At 40.6% G+C, this 23,494-nt stretch overlaps 1 protein-coding gene across 1 annotated transcript; it reads right to left on the bottom strand.

Moving 5' to 3' along the window:
• Positions 1-1,503: 1,503 nt before the first annotated feature.
• Srsf12 (serine and arginine rich splicing factor 12) lies at positions 1,504-23,240 on the bottom strand. Its single transcript, XM_042679566.1, has 5 exons — positions 23,129-23,240; positions 16,083-16,204; positions 14,748-14,855; positions 14,458-14,599; positions 1,504-2,946 (listed from the first exon to the last, which is right to left on the bottom strand). The coding sequence occupies exons 1-5, from the start codon at positions 23,191-23,193 to the stop codon at positions 2,577-2,579; spliced, it is 807 nt and encodes a 268-aa protein (XP_042535500.1). The 5' UTR covers positions 23,194-23,240; the 3' UTR covers positions 1,504-2,576.
• Between the last annotated feature and the right edge of the window lie 254 nt (positions 23,241-23,494).

Below are 23,494 nucleotides of genomic sequence, written 5' to 3'. Positions count from 1 at the left end.
AGAAACTTTTCCCTTAAAAAAATTTAAGTTTTTGTGTTCCTAAGCACGAAATGTGCTTAGGACATTGTTCTTGAGGGTTTTTTGTTTGTTTGTTTTGGGTTTTTTTGCTCAAAGCTGGTACTCTATCACTTAAGCCACAGCTGCACTTCTGGCTTTTTAATGGTTAATTGGAGATAAGAGACTCACAGAGTTTGCTGCCTGGGCTGTCTTTGAGCCTTGGTCCTTAGATCTTAGCCTCCTAAGTAGCTAGGATTTACAGAAAAGAATTACCAGTGCCTGGCTCCTTTTCTTTTGAAACAGGTTCTCTCATTATATAGCCCAGGCTGGCTTCAAACTCAAGATCTTCTTGCCTTGGCTTCCAAGTGTTAAGATTACAAGAGTACACCAACATATCTGGCAAAGTGAACCTTACAATAAAGATACTTCTAGAAGACAATTTTCCAAGATATTCAGCTAATCTGTTTCCACCCAGTATCAAGGGCCATTTTCATTAAAGCCTACAGACAATTCTAAATTCCATTCTCTCTTTTCACTCTAAACATTGTTATAGCAAAATGTCTGTCAAAGAGACTCGCTCTTCCTAAAAGACATGATATAGCTGTCAGGGAGAAGACTGAGCCCCAGCCATTCCCCAGCTCCTCAGTTACAATGCGTGCTCTGCAACTCAATGATTCTGTATGCCAGGTTCTCTATCTGGAATGGTATTTACCTTGCCTTATAATAGTCATGATGATTAAAACTTATGGGACAGTGTCAAGCACACAGTAAATGCTCAAAACACTCTGGGCCATTATTATTCCACCTTTTCCAATCAAACCAAACTATATCTTGCTTAACAACCTAGCAATTATAATGTAAAATGAAGTCTAAGGCAAATGAAAAAATGATGTGCTGGAACATGACCTTACTGACTTTTTAATAAGAGTTCATTAATTTGTAAATGTACAGTAAAAACACAATTATTTAAATTTTTATGGTGCTGGGAATCAAACCCAAAGCCTCAGTCATTTCGTCAAGTGCTCTATCACTGAGCTACATTTCCATTAATTACTATTTTAAATGACTAGATGTGTACACCCATTATTTAGGAAATAAAATTATGATATGTTAATATATTAATATATATACTTCAGGGTCTCCTCCAAATTTTCAAGTATCACATAATTTTATAACTTTCATTACAGCTAAACACTTCAGAGCTGTAGTTTTGAAATAAAATCATTATGACTACAGAAAATGTATTCAGAAAACACAATATACATGAATTTGTTATTTGTCCAGATATTGCCAGCATACAAATTTTGTAACATTTCTTACATATAAAGATCTAAAATGCAAAGAACAATGGAAATGCATATTCAAAACAAATAGAAGCAACATTGACTCCATATACTAAAAATATAAGACAGGTTTTTTTCTTTAAGCATTTTAGCTATAAATATTGACTGTATGGACTAACTTTTAAGTTTCAATAATATAATTCAACAAGTATACAAGTAGAGCTCTATAAATATATCTCCTTTAATAATATGCAAAACCATTTTACCACAAATCTAACAAAACTCTGAAAAATGTAAACTACAAACACATTTTAAAAGAAATTCACAGTTACCACTACAAAAGCAATGAATGCCAACAAAGTTGTTTGGTTTAAAAAATGAGCAGTGTAAAAACTAAAAGACTGCAAAAAAGTTCAAATACTGAAAAGCTGTCTTTTGAAGATGCAGTTTTGAGTTTATTAATACAAGGTACTAGTCTAAAAAAAGACATTCTATATAATTTAGAGTACTGAGCTAGAGCTCTAAAAAGAAAAATTAAGCAAATGAAAACAGGTATGTAGAAATAATAGTATAAAATACTATTTTATATAAAATGTAATCTTTGAATGTAGAAGGCTTAATATGAACATTTTTGGATTTGTGAGTTTTGAATACCATAATTTTTAGAGAAGCAGTCCCAAACCATGCAAAATCCAGCATCTCTAAAGTGTTTTCATCTTTTAAGTGAACATGATATATCACTTCATGTCAACTGATCTATACTGTTCTATCCAATAAAAATGAAATCATCTTTGAGCTCAAAGATAATTTCTTTTGAATACTTATTCCTTACATAAATTCTATTTTTTGGAATTTTGGAGTGTTATAAATTTCAACTACCAACTAGGAATTGGCCTAAGCTTAAACAACACAGCTAGCAATGTGTCAAACAGTTTAAGTCTGCTATATATGCATATTACTTTTTAAATGAAAAGTGCTGTAGTCAAAAATATTTTTGGTTAAAAGGTATTATCAATATTTACTGTCTTAGTGAAATTTTCTAAATTGACTCCATTTTACCCATTTATTTTGAAAATACCCTCCTGCTCTAACTTGAAGAAGTCCATAGAATGGTGACATTAGACATCATAATTTGTGGTGTGAGCCCTTAAATTGATACGAAATATTTATTAATCCAAAACTACAGATATTTTTTCACATGCCCAAGTAGTATCAACTCACATTTTTTTATAAGCCTTGAAGAATTTTTATTTAACATAATGAGAAGTTTCATAACTTAAAGACTCCAGTTGCTGTTCACCAACTGTTTTTATGACGATAACTCTGAGATCTGGAATGTGACCGAAAATGTGAATGTTTTGCTGTTTGTGCTTTAGTTTCAGAATTGGTATACCCTTTGGGAGATTTACATGGGGATCTTGCTATGGAGTCAGAATGTCTTCCATGCGATCTTGATTTTGTTCCTGAGCTAGTCTGCTTTTGAGGTGAACTTGATTGTGATTTTCCTATTGACTTGGACCTTTTTAGTAAGGACTTGGACCTTGACCGTCCTCTAAAACCAGAATTCCTTCTTGGAGTTCTTGACTGCCTTGCTGAGGTAGACCGCCTTGGTAGAGATTTGGAACGAGATTTAGAATGGCTGTAAGAAAATCTCCTGTGTCGAGACCTGCAAATACCGACAAAGTTAGAGCACATATTTCATATGAAACAGCAAGTTAAGAAACAGCACTTTCAATATGTAAACTTCAGGAAAAAAAAAAGAAATGACTTTCAGGCAAAATTCTCTCAATAAAATTTTATGCTAAATATGAACTGTTCTCATAGACTCATGATATTAGGGACCTGGTTGCCTGCTGGATCCTGAGTGTTCTAACCTAATCAATGGATGAATCCCTTGATGGAGTCATAATGGAGGTGGAGATTTAGAGGAGTGTGTACTGGAAAGATACATTTTTCCCTATTCTTTCTCTTCTCTGCTTTCTGTCTACTATGAAGTGAGCAGCCTCTGCCACATGCTTCCCATACTGCACTCCCCCATGCCCTACTTCAGACCTAAAACAATGCACCCAGCCAGGCATACATGAAGACCTCTGAAACTGTGTGTCAAAATAAATCCTTCCTCCCCTAATCTGTTTATTTCACCTATTTGCCACAGCAATGAAATATCTGACCAACTAAACCACAAGAAACAATTGTATTTAGTTGTTGGTTTAATTTCCAGCACATGGAATGAAACTAATAGCTTACTACTACACAAGTGCTCTACCACTAAGTTACATCCCAGTTCTAAAAGAAACAATGGTATTATGCATGGTTCCAACCTAAGTAAAATTTATAACATTTTGTGTTGTTGTTACTCCTTCCCTTTTTCTCTTTGTTAGTGTATATTAATTGTGCAAAGAGGTTTCCTTCTGGTATTTCCATGCATTCATATGATATACTTTGATCAAAGTCACCTTGTTACTCTTTCTTATCCACCCTGCCTGCCTTCTTTCTTGTGAGAAAGGTCTCACTGTGTAGTTCAGACTAATATTGAGCTTGAGCTCCTTCTGCCTCAGCCTTCCAAGTGCTTGGATTACAGGCATGTGCCACCACACGCAATTTGTTCTTTATTTTATTTTGGTTTTGTTGTTATTATAAAGGTGGTATACAGAGGGGTTACAGTTATATAAATCAGGTAAAGAGTAAATTCTTTTTTTTTTTTTTGGTCATGGGACTTGAACTCTGGGCTTGAGCGCTGTCCCTGAACTCTTCAGCTCAAGGCAAGTGATCTACCACTTGAGCCACAGTGCCACTTCCAGTTTTCTGGTGATTAATTGGAGGTAAGAGGCTCATGGACTTTCCTGCCTGGGCTGGCTTTGAACTGTTATCCTCAGATCTCAGCCTCCCAAGTAGCTAGGATTACAGGTGTGAGCCACTGGTGCCCGGCTCCAGGAGTACAATTCTTTTTGGACAGTGTCACCCCTTCCCTTGCACTCTCCCATTTTTTTCCCCTTTATTTTTATTTTGTGCCAGTCGTGGGGCTAGAACTAAGGGCCTACATGTTGTCCCTGGGCAGTTATGCTTAAGGCTAGTACTCTGCCACTTGAGCCAGAGCTCCACTTTTGCTTTTTTGGTAGTTAACTGGAGATAAGAATACCATGGATTTTCCTGCTTAGGCTGGCTCTGAGGACAATCCTCAGATCTCAGCCTTCTGAGCAGCTAGGATTACAGGCATAAGCCTCTGACACCTGGCTCTAGCTTGTTTTTTTAAGACAATGTCTTGCTATGTAGCCGAGGCTGGCCTCAAATTCATGATCCTCCTGTCTCAACCTTCTCAGTGGTGGGATTATAGGCACATGCCACCATGCCTGGCTTATATTCTGTGAATGTGTTTGTGTGTGGTTCTTATGGTGTGTGTGTGTGTGTGTGTGTGTGTGTGTGTGTGTATATGCACCACAGTGCCTCTTCTGGCTTGCCTGGCTTATATTCTGTGAATGTGTTTGTGTGTGGTTCTTATGGTGTGTGTGTGTGTGTGTGTGTGTGTGTGTGTGTGTGTGTGTGTGTGTGTGTGTGTGTGTGTGTGTGTGTGTGTGTGTGTGTGTGTGTGTGTGTGTGTGTGTGTGTGTGTGTGTATGCACCACAGTGCCTCTTCTGGCTTTTTCTGTTTATGTGGTGCTGAACAATCAAACCCAGGGCCTCATGCATGCAAGGCAAACAGTCTGTCACCACTGAGCCACCTTCCCAGCTCACTATCCCTGAAATTTTTTGCTCAAGGATAATACTCTACCACTTTGAGCCATAGCTCTACTTCTGGCTTTTTGGTGATTAATTGGTTTCAAAACATGATCCTTAGATTTCAGCCTCATAAGTTGCTAGGATTACAGATATGAGTCATCAGTATCTGGCTTCTGGCTTATGCTTTTAATCACAACTCTCAGAAGGCCAAGATAGAAACATGAGTTTGGCACTAGCCTAGCATATAACAAGTTTCAGGCCAGCCTAGCCTATATCAAAAACAACAAAAACCTTCAATAAACCCCAGGTAGAATAAATAAAACTAGACTAGGCACATCAGAGTGAAACTGCAAAATTGAAAATAAGAAGTAAGATAATAAGTCAGATTACCTGCTGCTCAAAGGAGCAACAAGAAGACTGACAGCTGATTATGGTTACAAGAAAAACAATGGAATGACATTATGGCAGGGGACAGGGGAGAAAGATAATGATTTTGCCAGCCTAGAATTCTATCTTCAGCAAAACATATCCTTCAAATTGTTGTGAAAAATAAAGATTTTTCATATAGATAAACCCAGAGAGAATCATTAACAGCAGATTTGTACTACAGGAAATACCAGCAGAAAGTAGACTAGAGAAAGAAAAAAGTATGAGAAAAAAATCCAACTGAAGACAAAAAGAAAATGAAAATAGAGGGGCTGGGAAGTTGGCTCAGTGGTAGAGCGCTTGCCTTGCATGCATGAGGCCCTGGGTTCAATTCCTCAGCACCACATAAGCAGAAAAAGCCAGAAGTGGCGCTGTGGCTCAAGTGGTAGAGCACTAGCCTTGAGTTGAAGAGCTGAGGGATAGCGCTCAGGCCCAGAGTTCAGGCCAATGACTGACAAAAAAAGAAAAAGAAAATAGAGGGAGGAAGAAAGGAGAGGAGAGAAGGAAGGAGGAAAGAATACTAAAAATTAAATATTTAAACATAACACATCGCAGGCTGGGAAGGTGGCTCAGTGGTAGAGCACTTGCCTTGCATGCATGAGGCCTTGGGTTCGATTCCTCAGCACCACATAAACAGAAAAAGCCAGAAGAGGCACTGTGGCTCAAGTGGTAGAGCGTTTGCCTTGAGCTGAAGAGCTGAGGGACAGTGTCCAGGCCCAGAGTTCAGGCCCTCAACCGGACCCAAAACCAAAACCAAAACACATCGAAAGTTGAGTGTGGTAGCAACTTGTGTCTGTAATCTCAGCATTTAGGAAGGTGAGGTAGAGAAAGCAGAAGGCCTAGGACAGCCTGGGCTCTATGGGGACAGGCCATCAAAAAGAACAAAAGCCACATACAGGTGATTTGCCCCTGTAATCCTAGCATCTCAGGATGTGAGGACCACAGTTCAAAGTCAGCCCAAGCAGAAACGTTCATGAGATTCTTAGCTTCATTTAGCCACCAGAAAACCAGAAGTGGTGCTATAGCTCAAAGTGGTAGAGCACTAGTCTTGAGCAAAAGAGCTCTAGGACAGCACCCAGGCCCAGAGTTCAAGCCCCATGACTGGAAATAAAACCCAAAAAAACAAAAACAACAGAATAAAACACAATGAATAAACAAAAAACAAAGCAGCACAAAGTAAGTTAGAGAAACTACATAGTAAATGAAGAAGACGAGTATGAAAACGAAGAGAAAAATGAAATTATTTTTAAATAAAAATAACATTTAAATATGAATATTTAACTTGATCACTGATTTTAAAAGTCTCAAGAAAAATGATCAAAGAAAAAGGAGAGGAAAATATGAAATATAAGAAAAAAAAATTGGACAGGTTACAGTACTCCAGGGATGACTGCAGTATTGTAAGCAAGATCTCTTGCCTGCAGTGCATATTCTGGATCTGGATCAGTATCAGTGTGTTTTCTTTATCTGATGAAGACAAGTCTATCTGCTTTTTCAGCTTTTTGTGTTTTCCTCAATGTTCATCTAGCAACCAGGGGAATGGGAATGGGAATACTCCATGGCAGCAGAACCATCTTGCAGCTCTTTGACCCTCAGAGTTTCGTCCAGCTAGGAAGTGACACCTACTTTCTTTTTGACTCCATTTAGTTTCCCACCAAGTGGAGCTCTCTAAATCTCTTTTGTTTTGTTTTAGCCAGTCCTGGGGCTTGAACTCAGGTCCTGGCACTGTTCTTTTGCTCAAGGCTAGCACTCTACCACTTGAGCCACAATGTTACTTTGGATTTTTTCTGTATATGTGATACTGAGGAATCGAACCCAGGGCTTCATGCATGTTAGGCAAGCATTCTACCCCTAAGCCACATTCCAGCCCTCTCTACATTGACTCAACTTTTCTCTATAGTTAAATAACCTTTCCTGAACAGCCCTCAGCAAACAAATAACTGCCTGGATATTCTCAGAGGTTGATGATACAGGACTTTTGACCCTGAAGCTACTGGCATAATGGATTCTGCCAGTGCCCCTTAAAGGAGAGAAGAGAGAACTTTGTTTCCGTTCTCTTTTTCTCTCTCCTTTCTTCTTCTTTATATATTTTTTAAATAGGATCTTTTTATGTATCCCAGGCCAACTTCAAATTCACCATGTAGCCCAGGTTGCCAAAAAGTTATGATCCTCCTACTTGAGCCTCCTAAAGTGCTGGGATTACAGGTATGTATCACCACATGTAGCTAATTTTATTTTTCGTTTCTATGTCTCCTCCTTATTACTTACATTCTCAGTACTTAATATCCCCTTTTCTATTTTCTTGACTCTACTGAGGTTTGAACTCAGGGATGTGAGCTCTTAGCTTTCTTGATCACAATTGGTGCCGTACTACTTGAGTCATGCCTCTAATCTGGCTTTTTTGCTGGTTAATTGGAGATGGCACGACTTTTCTGCTGGGGATAGCTGCAAACCCTAGTCCTCCAGTTTATTTTTTGTTGTTATTGGTCATGGGGCTTGAACTCTGGGCCTGTGCCTGTCCCTGAGCTATTTGCTCAAGGCTAGTGCTCTATCACTTTGAGCTACAGTACTACTTTGTTTTCTAGTGGTGACTTTCCTGCTCAGGCTGGCTTTGAACCTTGATCCTCAGATCTCAGCCTCCTGAGTAGCTAAGATTACAGGTATGAGCTACCAGTACCTGGCATCTTCTTAAATAGCTAGGATTACAGGTATGAGCCAAAGACCATCCAGCACCTCTTCTAATTTTTTTTTTTTGGAGTTAACATATATTTGTAATGGGAACTTTCATCATATACTTCTATACAAGCACATGGGGTGCTCTGAACAAATTCACCCATACCACCATCTCTACTGTATTTCCTTTCCCACTCTCCCTCTTCCCTTTTTCAAACAGATTTGGTAGGTTTCATTATGCTGAATTCATATATGTGTGTATGTATATATATATACACATACGTAATTATGCACATAGGCATATATGCATATATATTCTTTCACTCCTCTTTGTCCTTCAGCATCCCCCGCTTTCACATTCCACACTCCCACTGAGCCCTCCTAGACGGTATTTTTTTTTGTGTGTGTCAGTTGCAGGCCTGGGTGCTGTCCCTCAGCTCTTTAGTTCAAGGCTGGTGCTCTACCACTTGAACTACAACACCACTTCTGGTTTTCTGGTGGTTCATTGGAAATAAGAGTCTCATGGACTTTCCTGCCCAGGCTGGCTTTGAACCATGATCCTTAGATCTCAGCCTCCTGAGTATCTTGGATTACAGGCGTGAGCCACCAGTGCCTAGCTTTTTTTTTTTTTTTTTTTATCATGAAGCTTGAACTCAGGGCCTGGGTGCTGTTCCTGAGCTTTTTCACTCAAGGCTAGTGCTCTACCACTTTAAGCCACTTCCAGTTTTCTGGTGGTTAATTGGAGATAAGAGTTGCATGGAGCTGGGAAATTGGCTCAGAGGTAGAGTGCTTGCCTCAGCACCAAATAAGCAGAAAAAAAGCTGGAAGTGGCACTGTGGCTCAAGTGGTAAGGCGCTAGCCTTGAGCTGGAGAGCTGAGGGTTCAGTCTCAGGGTTCAGCCCCCACAACCGACCAAAAAAAAAAAAGCTACCTGGACTTTCCTGCCGAGGTTGGCTTTGAACCGTCATCCTCAGATCTCAGCTTCTTAAATAGCTAGGATGATAGGCATGAGCCACCAGTTCCCAATTCTAGACAATATTCCTTACATTTATGTCTCATTACTATTACTACTATCACTTTAAGTCTATACTCCAACAAATAAGTGAAAATATATGATTGTTTTGGGGGGGCTTAGCTAATCTCACTCTACATGTTGATCTCCAGATCCATTCATTTTCCTGAAAATGCCTTTTTTGTTGTTGTTGTTGGTCATGGGGCTTGAACTCAGGGCCTGGGTGCTGTTCCTGAACTCTTTTGCTAAAGGCTAGTGCTCTACCACTCTGAGCAACAGTTCCACTTCTGGTTTTCTGGTGGTTAACTGGAGAGGACTTTCCTGCCTGAGCTGGCTTTGAACCTTGATCCTCAGATCTCAGCCTCCAGAGTAGCTAGGATTAAAGAGGTGAACCATCAGTGTCCAGCAGACATTTCCTTTTTTTCCTCTGGCAAATATTCATGTATGTGTATATCTAAAAACCCTTCATTTGACTGTTCTAATACGCACATATATACACAACATACACATTTTCTTTGTTGACTTGTTGGTTGTTTTGGGCACCTTGACTGATCCTAGAGTTTGGCCATTGTGAACAGAGCTGCAATATACCTGGGTATGTAACTGTCTTTCTTGTATATTAATTGTACTGCCTTAGGATATATGACCAAGAATAGAATGTTTAACACAGATCTGTTTTTGCTCTTTTGAGGAACTTCCATACTGATTTCCATAGTGGTTGCAGTATTTTACTGATTTCCATAGTGTTGCACTAGTTTATATACTTTACATCCCTACCAATAACAGTATATGAGCTACCCCCTTCATACTCCCCCCATCAGTATTTGTTCTTGCTGCTTTTCTGAACTCAGCATCTGGGCACTGTCCTTGAGCCTTTTTGTGCTCAAGGGTAATGTTCTGCCACTTGAGTCACAGTGCTACTTCCAGTTTTTGAGTGATTAATTGGAGTAAGAGTTTCATGAGAACTTTTCTGCCTGGGCAAACTGCAATCCTCAGATCTCAGCCTCCTGACTAGCTTGGATTTCAGGCTTGAGCCATGGGTACCTGGTCAGTATTTGTTTTGTTTTCTTGAATACTGCCACGATGACTGGGGTAAGACAGAATCTTAGTATCATTTTGATTTGCATTTCCTTGATGGCTAAGGATGTGAACATTTTTCATGTGTTTATTAGCCATTTGTATTTCCTCTAAGAAGTGTTCAACTTGTTTGCCCATTTGTTCTTTATATATTCTAGATATTAAACCTTTATAGCTTGTTGCTAAAGATCTTCTTTCATTCCATGGGTTGTGTCTTGATTCTAGTAATTGTTTTCTTTGATGCTCAGAAACTTTAAATTTGATGCCATCACATTTGCCAATTTTTGCTCTTATCTGCTATGCTATTGTAGTCTTTTTTTTTTTGGGTCCGGTCGTGGGGCCTGAACTCTGGGCCTGGGCACTGTCCCTCAGCTCTTCAGCTCAAGGCTCTACCACTTGAGCCACAGCACCACTTCTGGCTTTTTTCTTTTTGCTTATGTGGTGCTGAGGAATCGAACCCAGGGCCTCAGGCATGCAAGGCAAGCGCTCTATCACTGAGCCACCTTCCTAGCCCTATTGTAGTCTTATTTAGAAAATAATTACCTATGTCTATGTCTCTTAGAATTTTCCCTATGTTTTCCTGTAGTAGTTTTAAGATTTTATTTAAGGTTTTACTTTTTCTTTGACCACTTGGAATTGATTTTTATACAGGGTGAGGAATAGGAGCCTTGTCTTTTTCACAGGGATACCAGTTATCCTAGCCCCATTTGTTGAAGAGGCTGTCTTCTTCCAGTATGTTTTTTGGCTATTTTGTCAAAAAATCAGACGGCGTAGTTGTGTGGCTTTATTTCTGGATCTTCTGTTCCATTGATCTTTATGTCTGTTTTTGTCACTATGGTTCTGTATATAATTTGTAGTCTGGTATTATGATACCTCCAATTTTTGCTTAGGATTACTTCTGCTATTTTGAGTTTTTCATGCTTTCATATGAACTTTAGGGTTGACTTTTCTATTGCTACAAAGAATAACATTGAGATTTTGTGGGCACTGCATTAAATCTCTAGGTTGCTTTCAGTAGTATGACCAAAGGAGGGGCAAGTAGGATTAGATTGTTCAGTTCTGGGGACTCACGCCAGTAATGCTGCTTACTTAGGAGGGTGAAATCTGAGGATCAAGTTTGAAGTTAGCCTGGGCAGACAAGTCCAGAGACATTATCTCCAAGGAACACAAATAAGATTAGTTTCAAAAGTCTGTCCCCTAGCTCTATATGTTGACTGTTGGGTGGATCAGAGCCTTGTACCTAGTCACTCTAAATTATTTGATACACATAACTGCTGCTTGTACCCACAGAGAGGAAGCACACACACACACACACACACACACACACACACACACACACACACACACACACACACACGAGTAACAGAAAACTAACACTGGTGTTTTTTGTTTTGTTGGTCATAAGGCTTAAACTCTGGGCCTGGGCACTGTCCCTCAGCTCTTCAGCCCAAGGTGAGCACTCTACCACTTGAGCCACAGCACCACTTCCAGTTTTCTGGTGATTAATTAGAGATTGAATAATGATCCTCAGATCTCAGCTTCTTGAGCAGCTAGGATTCCAGGTGTGAGCCACCATGCCCGGCTTACTTTATATAAGTTCACTTTGTCTTCTTTGCTTACTTTTGTGCGTGCGTGCGTGCGTGTGTGTGTGTGTGTGTGTGTGTGTGTTAGTACTGAGGCTTGAACTTAATGTTTTCACTCAGTCAACTGAGTAGTGCTTCCAGTCCAGGATTTTACTGGTTAATGGAAGATAAGTCTCATGAACTTTTCTGCCCAAGCTGGCTTTGAATCTGTCTGTAGATCTCAACTAACTGTGTAGCAATCTCTCTCTCAAAACAACTTTAACTTGATCTTTTCTACCTATCTCACTTCCGTGTTACATTAATTGCTTCTATTAAGTTTAGCTGCTGCCACCCTTTTCTTCCCTATATAACCACATCCTTTGTATTATTCATTAGTGCTATCCTTCCATCTCCTTGCTAATATAAGCATGGTTAACAAAGGTTAACAAAGATCATGAAGATACATCTTTGCTTCCACATTCAACTAAAGATAGTAGAGCAAGAATAAGGACTAGTAGTCATTAGAGAATGTCAAAACACAAGGGTAGCTGGGCGCCAGTGGCTAATGCTTGTAATCCTAGCTACTCAGGAGGCTGAGATCTGACAATCACTGTTCAATGCCAACCCAGGCAGGAATGTCCATGAGACTCTTATCTCCAATTAACAACCAGAAAACTGGAAGTGACGATGCGGCTCAAAGTGGTAAAGCACTAGTTTTGAGTGCAAAAGCTCAAGGAGCATTCAGACCCTGAGTTCAAACTCCAAGACTGACAAAAAGAAACAAGAACAACAAAAACCCCACAAGGTTGTGTTTTATTGATTACAATAGCTTTGATAGCCAAGCTTCCTTACCATGAGTGTAGAATAGGTCTTCACAAAGCATATTAAGCACTGAAATTGAATATTGGCTATTGAACCACACCCATTCAATCTACTAATAAGAAAATGTAGCACAATCTAGCCACTTCTCAGTCTTAAATAACTTTTTTTTTTTTTTTGGTCAGTCATGAGGCTTAGACTCTGAGCCTAGGAGCTGTCCCTGAACTCTTCAGGCTCAAGCTGAGCACTCTGCCACTTGAACCACAGCACCACTTCTGGTTCTGTGGTGGTTAACTGGAGATAAGATTCTCACAGACAGCGGGGCGCTGGTGGCTCACGCCTGTAATCCTAGCTACTCAGGAGGCTGAGATCTGAGGATCGCGGTTCAAAGCCAGCCCGGGCAAGAAAGACCGTGAGACTCCTATCTCCAATAAACCACCAGAAAACCGGAAGTGGCGCTGTAGCTCAAGTGGTAGAGCGCTCGCCTTGAGCTGAAGAGCTGAGGGACAGCGCCCAGGCCCAGAGTTCAAGCCCCACTACCGACAAAAAAAAAAAGATTCTCACAGACTTTCCTGCCCGGGCTGGCTTTGAACTATGATCCTGTGATCTCAGCCTCCTGAGTAGCTAGGATTACAGGTGTGAACCACTGTCACCCGGTATAACTTAATTAAAAACAAAATCAACTAAAATCAAAAGACTGGACAAAACTCAATATCCCTCATGACAAAAGCCCTAAAGAAACTAAGAACAGAAGGAACATACCTCAGCATAGAAAGACTATATGGGGGCTGGGAAGGTGGCTCAGTGGTACAGTGCTTGCCTCGCATTCATGAGGCCTTGGGTTCGATTCCTAAGCACCACATAAGCAGAAAAAAGCTGGAAGTGGCACTGTGGCTCAAGTGGTAGGGTGCTACCTTGATCTGAAGAGCTGAGGGACAGCACCCAGGCCCAGAGTTCAGCTTCCATAACCAACAAAAAAAAAGAAGAAAAGAAAGACTATATGGAATGAGTCTGTATACAACTGAGTAAAAAAAAGTGAAAGCATTTCCTCTAAAATAGATTATTCACTCTTCCCACTCTTAATATAGTGCTTGGATTCTTAGTTAGAGTAATAGGTAAGAAAAAGATGATACAAATAGGAAAAAGGGATACAAATAGGAAAGGAAGAAGTTAAATTAACCCTATTTGCAGAAGACATGGTCTTGTGCATAAATGACCACAGACGCCATCAGGAAATTCTAATGAACAGTTTCATTAAAGTATCAGGATACAAAACCAACATCCAGAAATCAGTAGCTTTTGGCACACCAACAATGGACTTGGTGGAAAAAAAGCTAGGAAAACGATCTCATTGACAACAGCCTCAAAAAAGCCATGCATAAACCAAAGCCAGGAGTTGGGGGGAGGGGGTATGTGGGGGTGTGTGGGGGGAGTGAAAGACCTCTAGAATGAAAATAAAACACTGAAGAAGGGGAATGAAAGACATCTAGAATAAAAATGATAAAGCCAGGCGCCAGTGGCTCATGCCTATAATCCTAGCTACTAAGGAGGTTGACATCTGAGGATCACAGTTCAAAGCCAGCCTGGGCAGGCAAGTCTGTGAGATTCTTATCTCCAATTAACCACCAGAAAACTGAAGTGATGCTGTGGCTCAAGTGGTAAAGTGCTAGCCTTGAGCTGAAGAGCTCAGGGACAATGCCCAGGCCCAGAGTTCAAGCCCCATGACCAACAGAAAGGACCAGCACAAAACAATGTATGATAAAGAAGCATATATTGTAAAAATTTATTATTTAAGTCTACTCAACAAAATGATTCACCTGTTTAGCAACTCTGAAATGTTTTCCAGGAACAGTAGGAAATGAAGTTTCAATCTTCTGTATTAGGTACTTACTCTTTAAGGCTATCCGACCGCCTCCTGTTTCTTCCCCATGAAGAACTTCTACTTCTAGTTCTCCTTTGGCTGGGGCTTCTTGATCTCCTATGATCGGTTGGAGAACAAGGATGACGTTCTTTTGATTTCATTTGGCCTGGTGCTAGAATATGAAAAAAACATACCATAATTCATTATCTGAAAACCATAATTACAACCATTTAACTTTATAATATGCCCAGTTAAAAAAAGACTGTCATTGCTCTATCATTCTGGTGAATAAAGAAGATCTAATGTTTAGTCACACTTACTTTTGCGATCACCTTGTGCAAACTGTATTTCAATTTGACGGCCACATACCCACTTCCTATTGAGATTATATAGAGCATCTTCAGCATCTCGAACATCTTCAAATATGACTAGCTGTTAAGGACACTTTGAATATGAATATCAGATAACAAAGTATTTTTAAGGTATTAGTTACATGTAAAATGCAATTAATAGAATAAAACAAGTTCTTGTTATTAAGCTAACATAATAAAATTGTTAACTTTTACTTCAAAAAGAAATGTCCTATTATGAAATAAAAGATGTAACACAAAATTGGATTTTTAATATATACATGGTAAAACTAATATGTATATATAACATAAAATACGAGAAAAAAATCATCCAAAATTGGCTACCATTATAAAAACTGTTGAGGACTCATTCACTTCTTTCAGATAAAGGATCCACTAGGGTTTTCATTGAAATTATCAGCATGCAGAACAAGCCTTTATTCTGAAATTAAAATTACTTTCATTAAAGGACTTTCTGAGTATGGCATTTATAACACTTAGAAACAAAATTGTACAAATATAAGTTAGCTAACACAAAAACTGATTTGGTACTTTAAATACTTTATCTACTTTTGCACCTACCATTTTAAACAACTCCTTGTGTTTAGTACTTGGGACAGAAGTATAGAAAAAACATAAAACAATTTTCAAACATTTGGAATTACATATACTGGTTGGAAATATACAGCTGAACTCCCTCAGTATATAAATTATATAATATTAAACCTAATTAGATATTAGCTATATAAAATTATTAAATAGATGTATTTCAGGAGGTTGTTTACTAGATTTTTTTTCTAAATAGCAAATAAGAAAAGCTCAAGAAATGCAATATAAAATGAGACTGGCAATTACCTCAATGTCACTTGATCTTGAACCTTGACCTTTACTCTTTAAGACTTGCAAGATGGACTTTATTAGAGATGAAGAACCAAAAAAATCAGACTTGGCTTTGATTCTGGAACTCTGAGTAAATGTAGGAAAGCCGAAGTCTCAAAGTTGGCTTTGTCTTTTGCTTGATAAAGACTTCCCCTCTTCCAGGTCTTTATATCTGTGTCCACCCTCCCTTTTTACTCCTTGATGCTTGAACTTTAGGTGCCTTTTGTCTTGCCTGCTTGGTTTATGCTTGGATTCTAGCTAACAGGTTGGTTCAAACTGGGGGCGCTTGCCAGCTACTGTGGACTGCTTTAGATTTTCTGAGATAAAGAAATAAACACATTTAATTAGGCAATGTTAATCTCATATGCTCCTAAATATGCATATGTTTAAACACACACATAATATATAGTATATTCACATTCACACAATAAAATAAAGGATATTGAACATAAGCAAATCCTCTTGGGCGGCGAGTGTAGAAGTCAAGTGGAATGTAAACGTCTACTATAGGGCCATAGCGACCAAACTCACGGCGCAAGTCCTCAGGCCTGAAGTGTTTTAGAAATAAGGCAAAGAAATATGAATAGCTGTATTAAAATATTTTGCCTACAGAAATCCAGTTGAAACTTTCAAAAGAAAGTGCATTGTCTAGACCAGAATTATTTGAAACTGTTTCTTGTAACAATTACTCAATATTTTGAGAGGAAGATAAAAAGAAGGAAACACCAACAACAGATCTTCAATCCACTCTCTGAAGAGCCCGTAATTCAGAAAGTCTGGATTAGGGACTTGGAATTAGTATTTTTACAAACATTCTAGGTGCTTGTTAAACTTAGTCAATTTCAATAAACACTGGCAGGGCTGGGGCATAGCTCAACTTGTAGAATATTTGCCAAGCAAGTTCAAGGTCCTGGGTTCAAATACTAGTATCACCAAACCAAACCAAACAAACCTAAGACATCCACCTTTGAAACTTACTCCCATTACAAGACTTATTACAAGTTTATTAAGGGCACATTAATTTACCTCCCTATAATTTTGTGTTTATATTAATTTTGATCCTCCAAACAGAGAACGAGAATTAAGACTCTAGAGTCAGGTGCTGGTGGCTCACATCTGTAATCCTAGTTACTCAGGAGGATCATGGTTCAAAGCCAGCCCGGGCAGGAAATTCCGTGAAACTCTTATCTCCAATAAACCACTAGAAAACCGGAAGTGGTACTGTGGCTCAAGTGGTAAGAGTGCTCACCTTGAGCTGAGGAGCGCAGGGATAGCGCCCAAGCCCAGAGCTCAAGCCCCATAACCGACAAAAAAATAATAATAATAAAAAATAAGAAGAGAAAAAGAAAAAAGAATTGTGATTCTAATAATCTTAGATTTTTATTTTTACTATAAGGCAAAGTAACTACTATATTCTCAAATTTGACAAGAACTTCCAGCCTCCCATTAGCTTTCTACTGTTACAAGTATGTAAGAGAATACACTAAGGAAATAGAGCTATTTGTATTGTGGGGCCACAATGCAGTTGAAGAGACAAAATATTTAGCAATAATAGCTAACAGTTATAGACATTTATGTACTAGTCATTGTTTACCTTAAGACTTTAATTCTCAAAACAATCCTATAGTTATTTACTGGTGAGGTGACAGATTAATCTTTTCTAATCTCTAATCTTTCTCTGAGCTAGTAAGTCACAGATCTGAAACAAAACATCTACATTCTCACACTAGTCCATGTAATTAGTCACTAAAACACACTGCTTCAGGAGATCACTGGGATTCAGCATCAAGCTTTGGGCACAAAGCTCAGAAGAAATGAGTAGTTTAAACATTTGTACAGAAAAAAGATTCAAAGTCAGATTTGACTGCAAAGCTTCTAGCTTGGGAAAATGGAAAAAAATATGTCAGTGACAAAAATTAGGTAGATGAGAAGGAAGAACTAGGTTGAAGAGAGAGAAAAACGGCAAAAAAGCAGCTTTCAGATTTAGAAATGCCAAATGTAAAGTGATGGCAGAATATTCATAAAAGTTCTGTAAGCAGGGCTGGGAATATGGCTCAGTGGTAGAGAGAGCTTGCCTAGCATGCACAAAGCTCTGGGTTCCATTCCTCAGTACCACATAAACAGAGAAAGCCAGAAGTGGCACTGTTGCTCAAGTGGTAGAACACTAGCAAAAGAAGCTCAGGGACAGTGCTCAGGCCCTGAGTTTAAGCCCCAGGACTGGCGGGGGGGAGGGAGGGGGAGCTTGTAAACAACTGAAACTGATAATGCAAATACTAACTTTTTTCTCAAGACTAGGAGACAAATTGCCCCTTAAAGCTAGAGATGAGGATTTAGCAGCTATTACATAAAAATTCAACTAACTCCAAATATCCACAAGATGATAGTCAGTGTACTCAACATTACTACAACATTCTTTATTGACTTACTATAACATGTTTGTCTACTTCCTAGATACTTAGCTTTAGAGGTCAGCAACCATGTTTTTTTTCTTTCACTAAAGTCATCCAACAAATAGGTGCCAGGCTCTAGTAGAATAACAACAAAAACAAAAGCACAGTTCTTGTTCCTATAGAGGTTGGGTAAAGATTCTCAAGCATTCTTGAATAGTTGAATCATCCCTTACAGCACAGGCACTGTTTTTTGAGACAGATGCTGGCTACATAGCCCTACTGGCCTGGAGTTCACAATCTACCTTCTTCAGTCTCCCCAGGGCTACAATTTACAAGTATGCACCACCACACCCAGCTTTGTCCATTTTTAATAACATTTGTCTTTTTATTGTTAAGTTGTTAAAGCTTATATGTTCTGGAAGCAAATCCTTGGTCAGGATACAAATATTTTGTGACTTTTATCTCAATTTGTGGTTTGATATTCTAATTCTGGTAAAGTCTAATGTATCAGTATATTTTTTCATTTATGTTACATGTTTGACCTATAAGAAATATTTGCCTATGCCCAGATCATAAAGATAATTTTGTATGCTTTCTAGTTTTATGTTTTACATTTTGATCAGTGATCCAGGATGAATTGTAACGAAGGACATTTTGATCAGTGATCCAGGATGAATTGTAACGAAGGTAACAATGCAGTTGCAGTTTGTTTTTTCCCGTTCAGTAGTTCCAGAGCTATTTGTCCTTTTTCACTGGATTGTTTTGCTGCCCTTGCCAAAAATCAATTAGCTCTGCTAAGTGTAGGTTACTTACAGACTATTGTTCTGTTCTCCTGACCTATTTTTCTACCTGTAGGCCAATAATATGACATTGTCATGGTTACTGAATCTTTTAAAGGCTAGAAGTCAGGTAATTTAAGTCCTCCAGCTTCAGTGTCCTCTTTTCCAAATTATTTTGGCTCTTACAAATTCTTGGCATATCACTATCAATTTGTCAATTTCCATTAAAAAAAACTTTAATCAGTATTTCCTTGATCATAAGTCAACTGGAAGAGAACTAATAATTTTCCAATATATGAATATACCTACCAATTTATCAAGAGACGTTAAAATTTCTTTTTGCAGTATGTCATAATTTTCAAGGCAAATTATTTTTTTGAGCATGTCAGTGTTAGGGTTTGAACTCAGGCTTTTGTCTGGCTCAAGGCTGGCACTCTACCCCTTGGGTAAACCTCCTATTCCAGTTTTTTTCTGGTTAATTTGAGGTAAGAGTCCCACAGATTTGTCTGCCTAGACTACATGCATAAGCCTAGATATTGCAAAGGATTTTCAGCTTTTATTTAAGTTATTTGTTTATTTGCCAGTCCTGGAGCACTCAGGGCCTGGGCACTGTTCCTGAGCTTCTTTTGCTCAAGGCTAGCACTCTACCACTTGAGCCACAGCACCGCTTCCGGCTTTTTCTGTCTATGTGGTAAATGCCTAGCATGCTTCATGCATGCTAGGCAAGGACTCTACCACATTCCAGCCCTATGTTCACTTATTTTTGTTAATACCTAGAAATAAAAGTTTTATAATTTTATCTTTTAGTCATATAACTTATTAAGCTCTTATAAGTTTTGTTGTTAATTCTGTGATGTTTTCTGTGTTAAAACAATAACAGCAAAACATCATGTCATCTAAGAGTTGACAACTAGTTTTAGATCTATTTTTCCAATTTTTATGTCGTTTATTATCTGTTGCACTGGTCAGGACCTACAACAAAATGCTGAATGGAGCTTGTCAGAGTAGGCAACCTTATCTTAAGTTATAAGGTTAGCTTTACATTTTTCATAACCACCTTTCATCAGGCTGAAAAAATTCCATTCTAGTCCTAGTTTGCTGGGAAAAGTTGCTAAATTTTATTTCTTAAAATACAGTCGCTTGTATACTGTAATCAAAGGATGCTGCTGGTGGGGCACTAGTGGCTCATGCCTCTACTCCTAGCTACTCAAAAAGGTTGAGATCTGAGGCTTATGGTTCTGCTGTTCAAAGCTAGCCCAGGCAACAAAGTCCCTGAGACTCCTATCTTCAATTAACCACTGGAAAATGGGAAGTAGAGCTGTGGTTCAAGGTAGTGGAGCACTAGCCCTGAGTGAAAGAGTTCAAGGGCAGTGCCCAGTCTCTGAATTCAAGCCCTATGACCAACCAAGAAAAAAAAACAAAACGGTGAAAACAGGAAAAAAAAATCAGCTAAGTTCTACCATCCACTGGATTTTTTTCCAGCTTCATTTTCTATATATGGTTCATCTTTTCCTCTTTCTCACATAACTGAAATCAAACTGCATATATAATCTTAAGGGTTTTTGTTTAATATTTTTATCCCAATTATTTTCTTTATAGGTATACCAAGTAGTTTCAAGCTAGCTTAAAATGTGTCAAGATGTCACAATGCTAGTTTTATATGATAATAGTCATCATTCTTAAAATCACTGTCAAAACCACTTACCAGCTAACACATGTGTAGATAAAATATGTGAATCTCTCTCTTTTAAGCCTCAAGATTTTTGTCTGTATACAGAGTCAATGAAAACATACAGGCTAATGTGAAAACTAATAATATATGTAAAATTCTGAGTACAGCTCTTGTCACCTAGTAGATATTTAACAAATGTTAACAATGATTATTCCATTAATACAATGTGATCTCCAAAATATACCCTCTGCAGTGGCAGTGCTAAAAAGTGGTGAAAACAGAAAATCTCCATTATCAGCCTCAATACTTAGTAGTGGACTACGTAGATCTCAGGCTAGTTGTAACATGCAGATATGTTATTATTTAGGATGTCTTTTTTTGTGTGTGGCACTAAGATTGAACCCTTGAGCTACATACATGATAGGCAAGGACTTGACGACTGAGCTACATCCCCAACCCAGACGTGTTTTAAACTGTGTAAAAATAAGAAATGGCCAACATTTATAGCTCCTAAACCACAAACATGGTTATTTCATACTATTCAACTTAATAAGTGCTAAAATATTGTAAGCCTGCCACAAAGTACACAGATTTCTTGATATAGCAACAAGGAATCCAAAGGTCCGCAGGGCAGCAATTAGTCAAAAGAGAGCTCAGTAGTCATTGCTCTTCCCTTAAGATGGCCCTTGTCCTTTGTTATTTGTTATTGCCCACAGCCCTTACAATCTGACAATTTAGCTCATTTATGCTGGCTCCTGCAGCAATTAGAATTGGAAAACATGCACCACCAATGACTCAAGCCTGTAATCCTACCTATTAAGGCTGAGATTTTAGGATTGTGGTTCAAAGCCAGCCCAAACAGACAAATCTCACCTCTAGCAAAAAGCCAGAAATGGAGGTGTGGCTCAAGTGGTAGAGCACAAGTCTAGAGCAGGAAAGCCAAGTGAGAGAGAGTTTACACAAAAGAGGGGAGAGCCAGGCAGACAGGAAAGAGGAGGAAGAGAGGGAGAGGGGAAAGAGGGGGAGGAGAGAGAGAAGGAGAGGGAGAAAGAGAGAAGGGTAGATAGAGGACAGGGAGAGGAAGAGGGGGAGAGGGAGAAGAGGAGGAGAGAGAAAGAAAGAGGGGGAGAGGGGAGAGAAGAAGGGGAAGACAGGGGAGAGAGAGGAAGAATGAGAGAGAGAGAGAGAGAAAGAAAATTGGGGTTTCTCCTATAAACATGTTTAAAGATACTTGATGTAAGCCGGGCACCGGTGGCTCATGCCTGTAATCCTAGCTACTCAGGAGGCTGAGATCTGAGCATCATGGCTCAAAGCCGGCCGGGACAGGAAAGTCAGTGAGACTCTTCATCTCCAATAAACCACTAGAAAGCCAGAAGTGGCGCTGTGGTTCAAGTGGTTGAGCGTTGAGCGCTAGCCTTGAGCTGAAGAGCTGAGGGTCAGCGCCCAGGCCCAGAGTTCAAGCCCCTTGACTGACAAAAAAAAAAAAAGATACTTGATGCAGCCAAGGGCCAGAGGCTCACTCAGGAAGCTGAGATCTGAGGATTGGGTCCCAGAGACTCTAATCTCCAATTAACCACTTAAAAGCCGAAAGTGGAGCTGTGGCTTAAAGTGGTAAGTAGCCTTGAGCAAAAACAGATCAAGGACAGCATCTAGGTCCTGAGTTCAAGCCCTAGGACCGACAAGACAAGACAAAAAAAAAAAAAGATACCTGATGCTTACTAAGTTTTCAAGTGCTCTCTAACTGGGTCTTTTTTTTTTTTAAACTTCACCCAAATAACAAATTTTGCTTTACTATGTGGTGATAGAACAGAGCATATTTTTACTTGTTCACGAAGATCTATTAACTCAAGTCTCCAGTGTGTAAAAGCCAAATTACAGAAAAACAAACCCACAAAGGTAAATTATGGGGAAGACGTCAAGACATCCATGTATTTGTCTCTGTCCGTCTCCTCATCAGGTTATTACAACTCAGCAGTCCCTGGGGCACAATAACCATGCAAACCCGGAATGGGGGGCCGGGAGGGGCACGTACTGAACGCGGTCCCCACCCCCCTTCCCTCCGGATTGCCCTGACAGAGAAAGTGCTACGTGGCACGGGCACTTTGTGATCGCTTCCGCCGTACGTTTGGACACCAGGCCAGCAGGAGGGGATGGGGATGATTAGCCAGCCGAGCCCATCCCAGCCGTCAGAACTCCAAAGGAACCCGTGCAACACCCGCTCCTAGAACCCACGGATCGGCCGCGGCCCGCGGCGGGGGGTGCGCAGCGTCCCCGGAGCGCGGGGGTCGGGGCGCCGGGCCCAGGTGCGCGGGGCGTTAGGGCCGGCCCTCGCCACCCTAGCCCAGCCGTCCAGGAGGGTCGTCGCCGCACGGCCACAAAGGAGCCCAACGCGGGCACCGCCGGCCACAGGCGGGGAGGGGCCGGGCCGCGGGAGTCGGGTTCCCCACCCCCTTGCGTCCCGCCCGCCGCGGGGCCGGGCCCGAGAGCGCGGGGTCGCGAGTCCCACCAGGCCCCGGAGGCCCGGGCTCCGCGGCTCCGCGGGCGACGCTGCCTGGGCCTCATCCGGGTCTGCGGCGGCCGTTACCCCGCCCCGCGCCCGCATCCCCCCTACCTGCTTTGCCCGCCGCTCACCTGGTGGCGTCGGCCACGTTTCGGACGAACAGGGAGGTGTTGGGAGGCCTCGTGTAGCGAGACATGACCGCTTCCTACGCCCGCTTGGAGTCTGCCCGCGGACGCTGGGCTGGCTCGCTCTCCCGCCGCCGCCGCCGCCGCCGCCGCCGCCGCGCCGCCACAGCAGCTCCGACGGCCCCCGGCGCGACCCCCTCCCCTCGGCCTCGGCCCCGCGCAGCCGCAGAGCCCGGGCGCTCGGACCGACCGACCGCGCGGGGCGGGGGGCTGCGGGCATCTCCGCGGCGGCGGCGGCGGCGGCGGCGGGCGGGGGGCTCAAGTCGGAGGGCCTCTAGCGATGCGGCCGGCGGTAGGCCCGGAGACAGGATC

The sequence above is a fragment of the Dipodomys spectabilis genome, unplaced genomic scaffold (assembly GCF_019054845.1).
Source record: "Dipodomys spectabilis isolate Male_0828 unplaced genomic scaffold, ASM1905484v1 ptg000053l, whole genome shotgun sequence".
Classification (NCBI taxonomy): Eukaryota; Metazoa; Chordata; class Mammalia; order Rodentia; family Heteromyidae; genus Dipodomys; species Dipodomys spectabilis.
This window is presented reverse-complemented; position numbering and strand designations above follow the sequence as displayed.

Bases quoted from the DNA above. Each gene is read 5' to 3' on its own strand.
- Srsf12 (XM_042679566.1), bottom strand. From the start codon at position 23,193: ATGTCTCGCTACACGAGGCCTCCCAACACCTCCCTGTTCGTCCGAAAC. The intron at 16,205-23,128 runs GTGAGCGGCGGG...AAAACACTTCAG, and splicing joins AACGTGGCCGACGCCACCAG to GCCTGAGGACTTGCGCCGTG. The intron at 14,856-16,082 runs GTGTGAATGTGA...CTTAACAGCTAG, and splicing joins TCAATATCCTTTATTTTATT to TCATATTTGAAGATGTTCGA.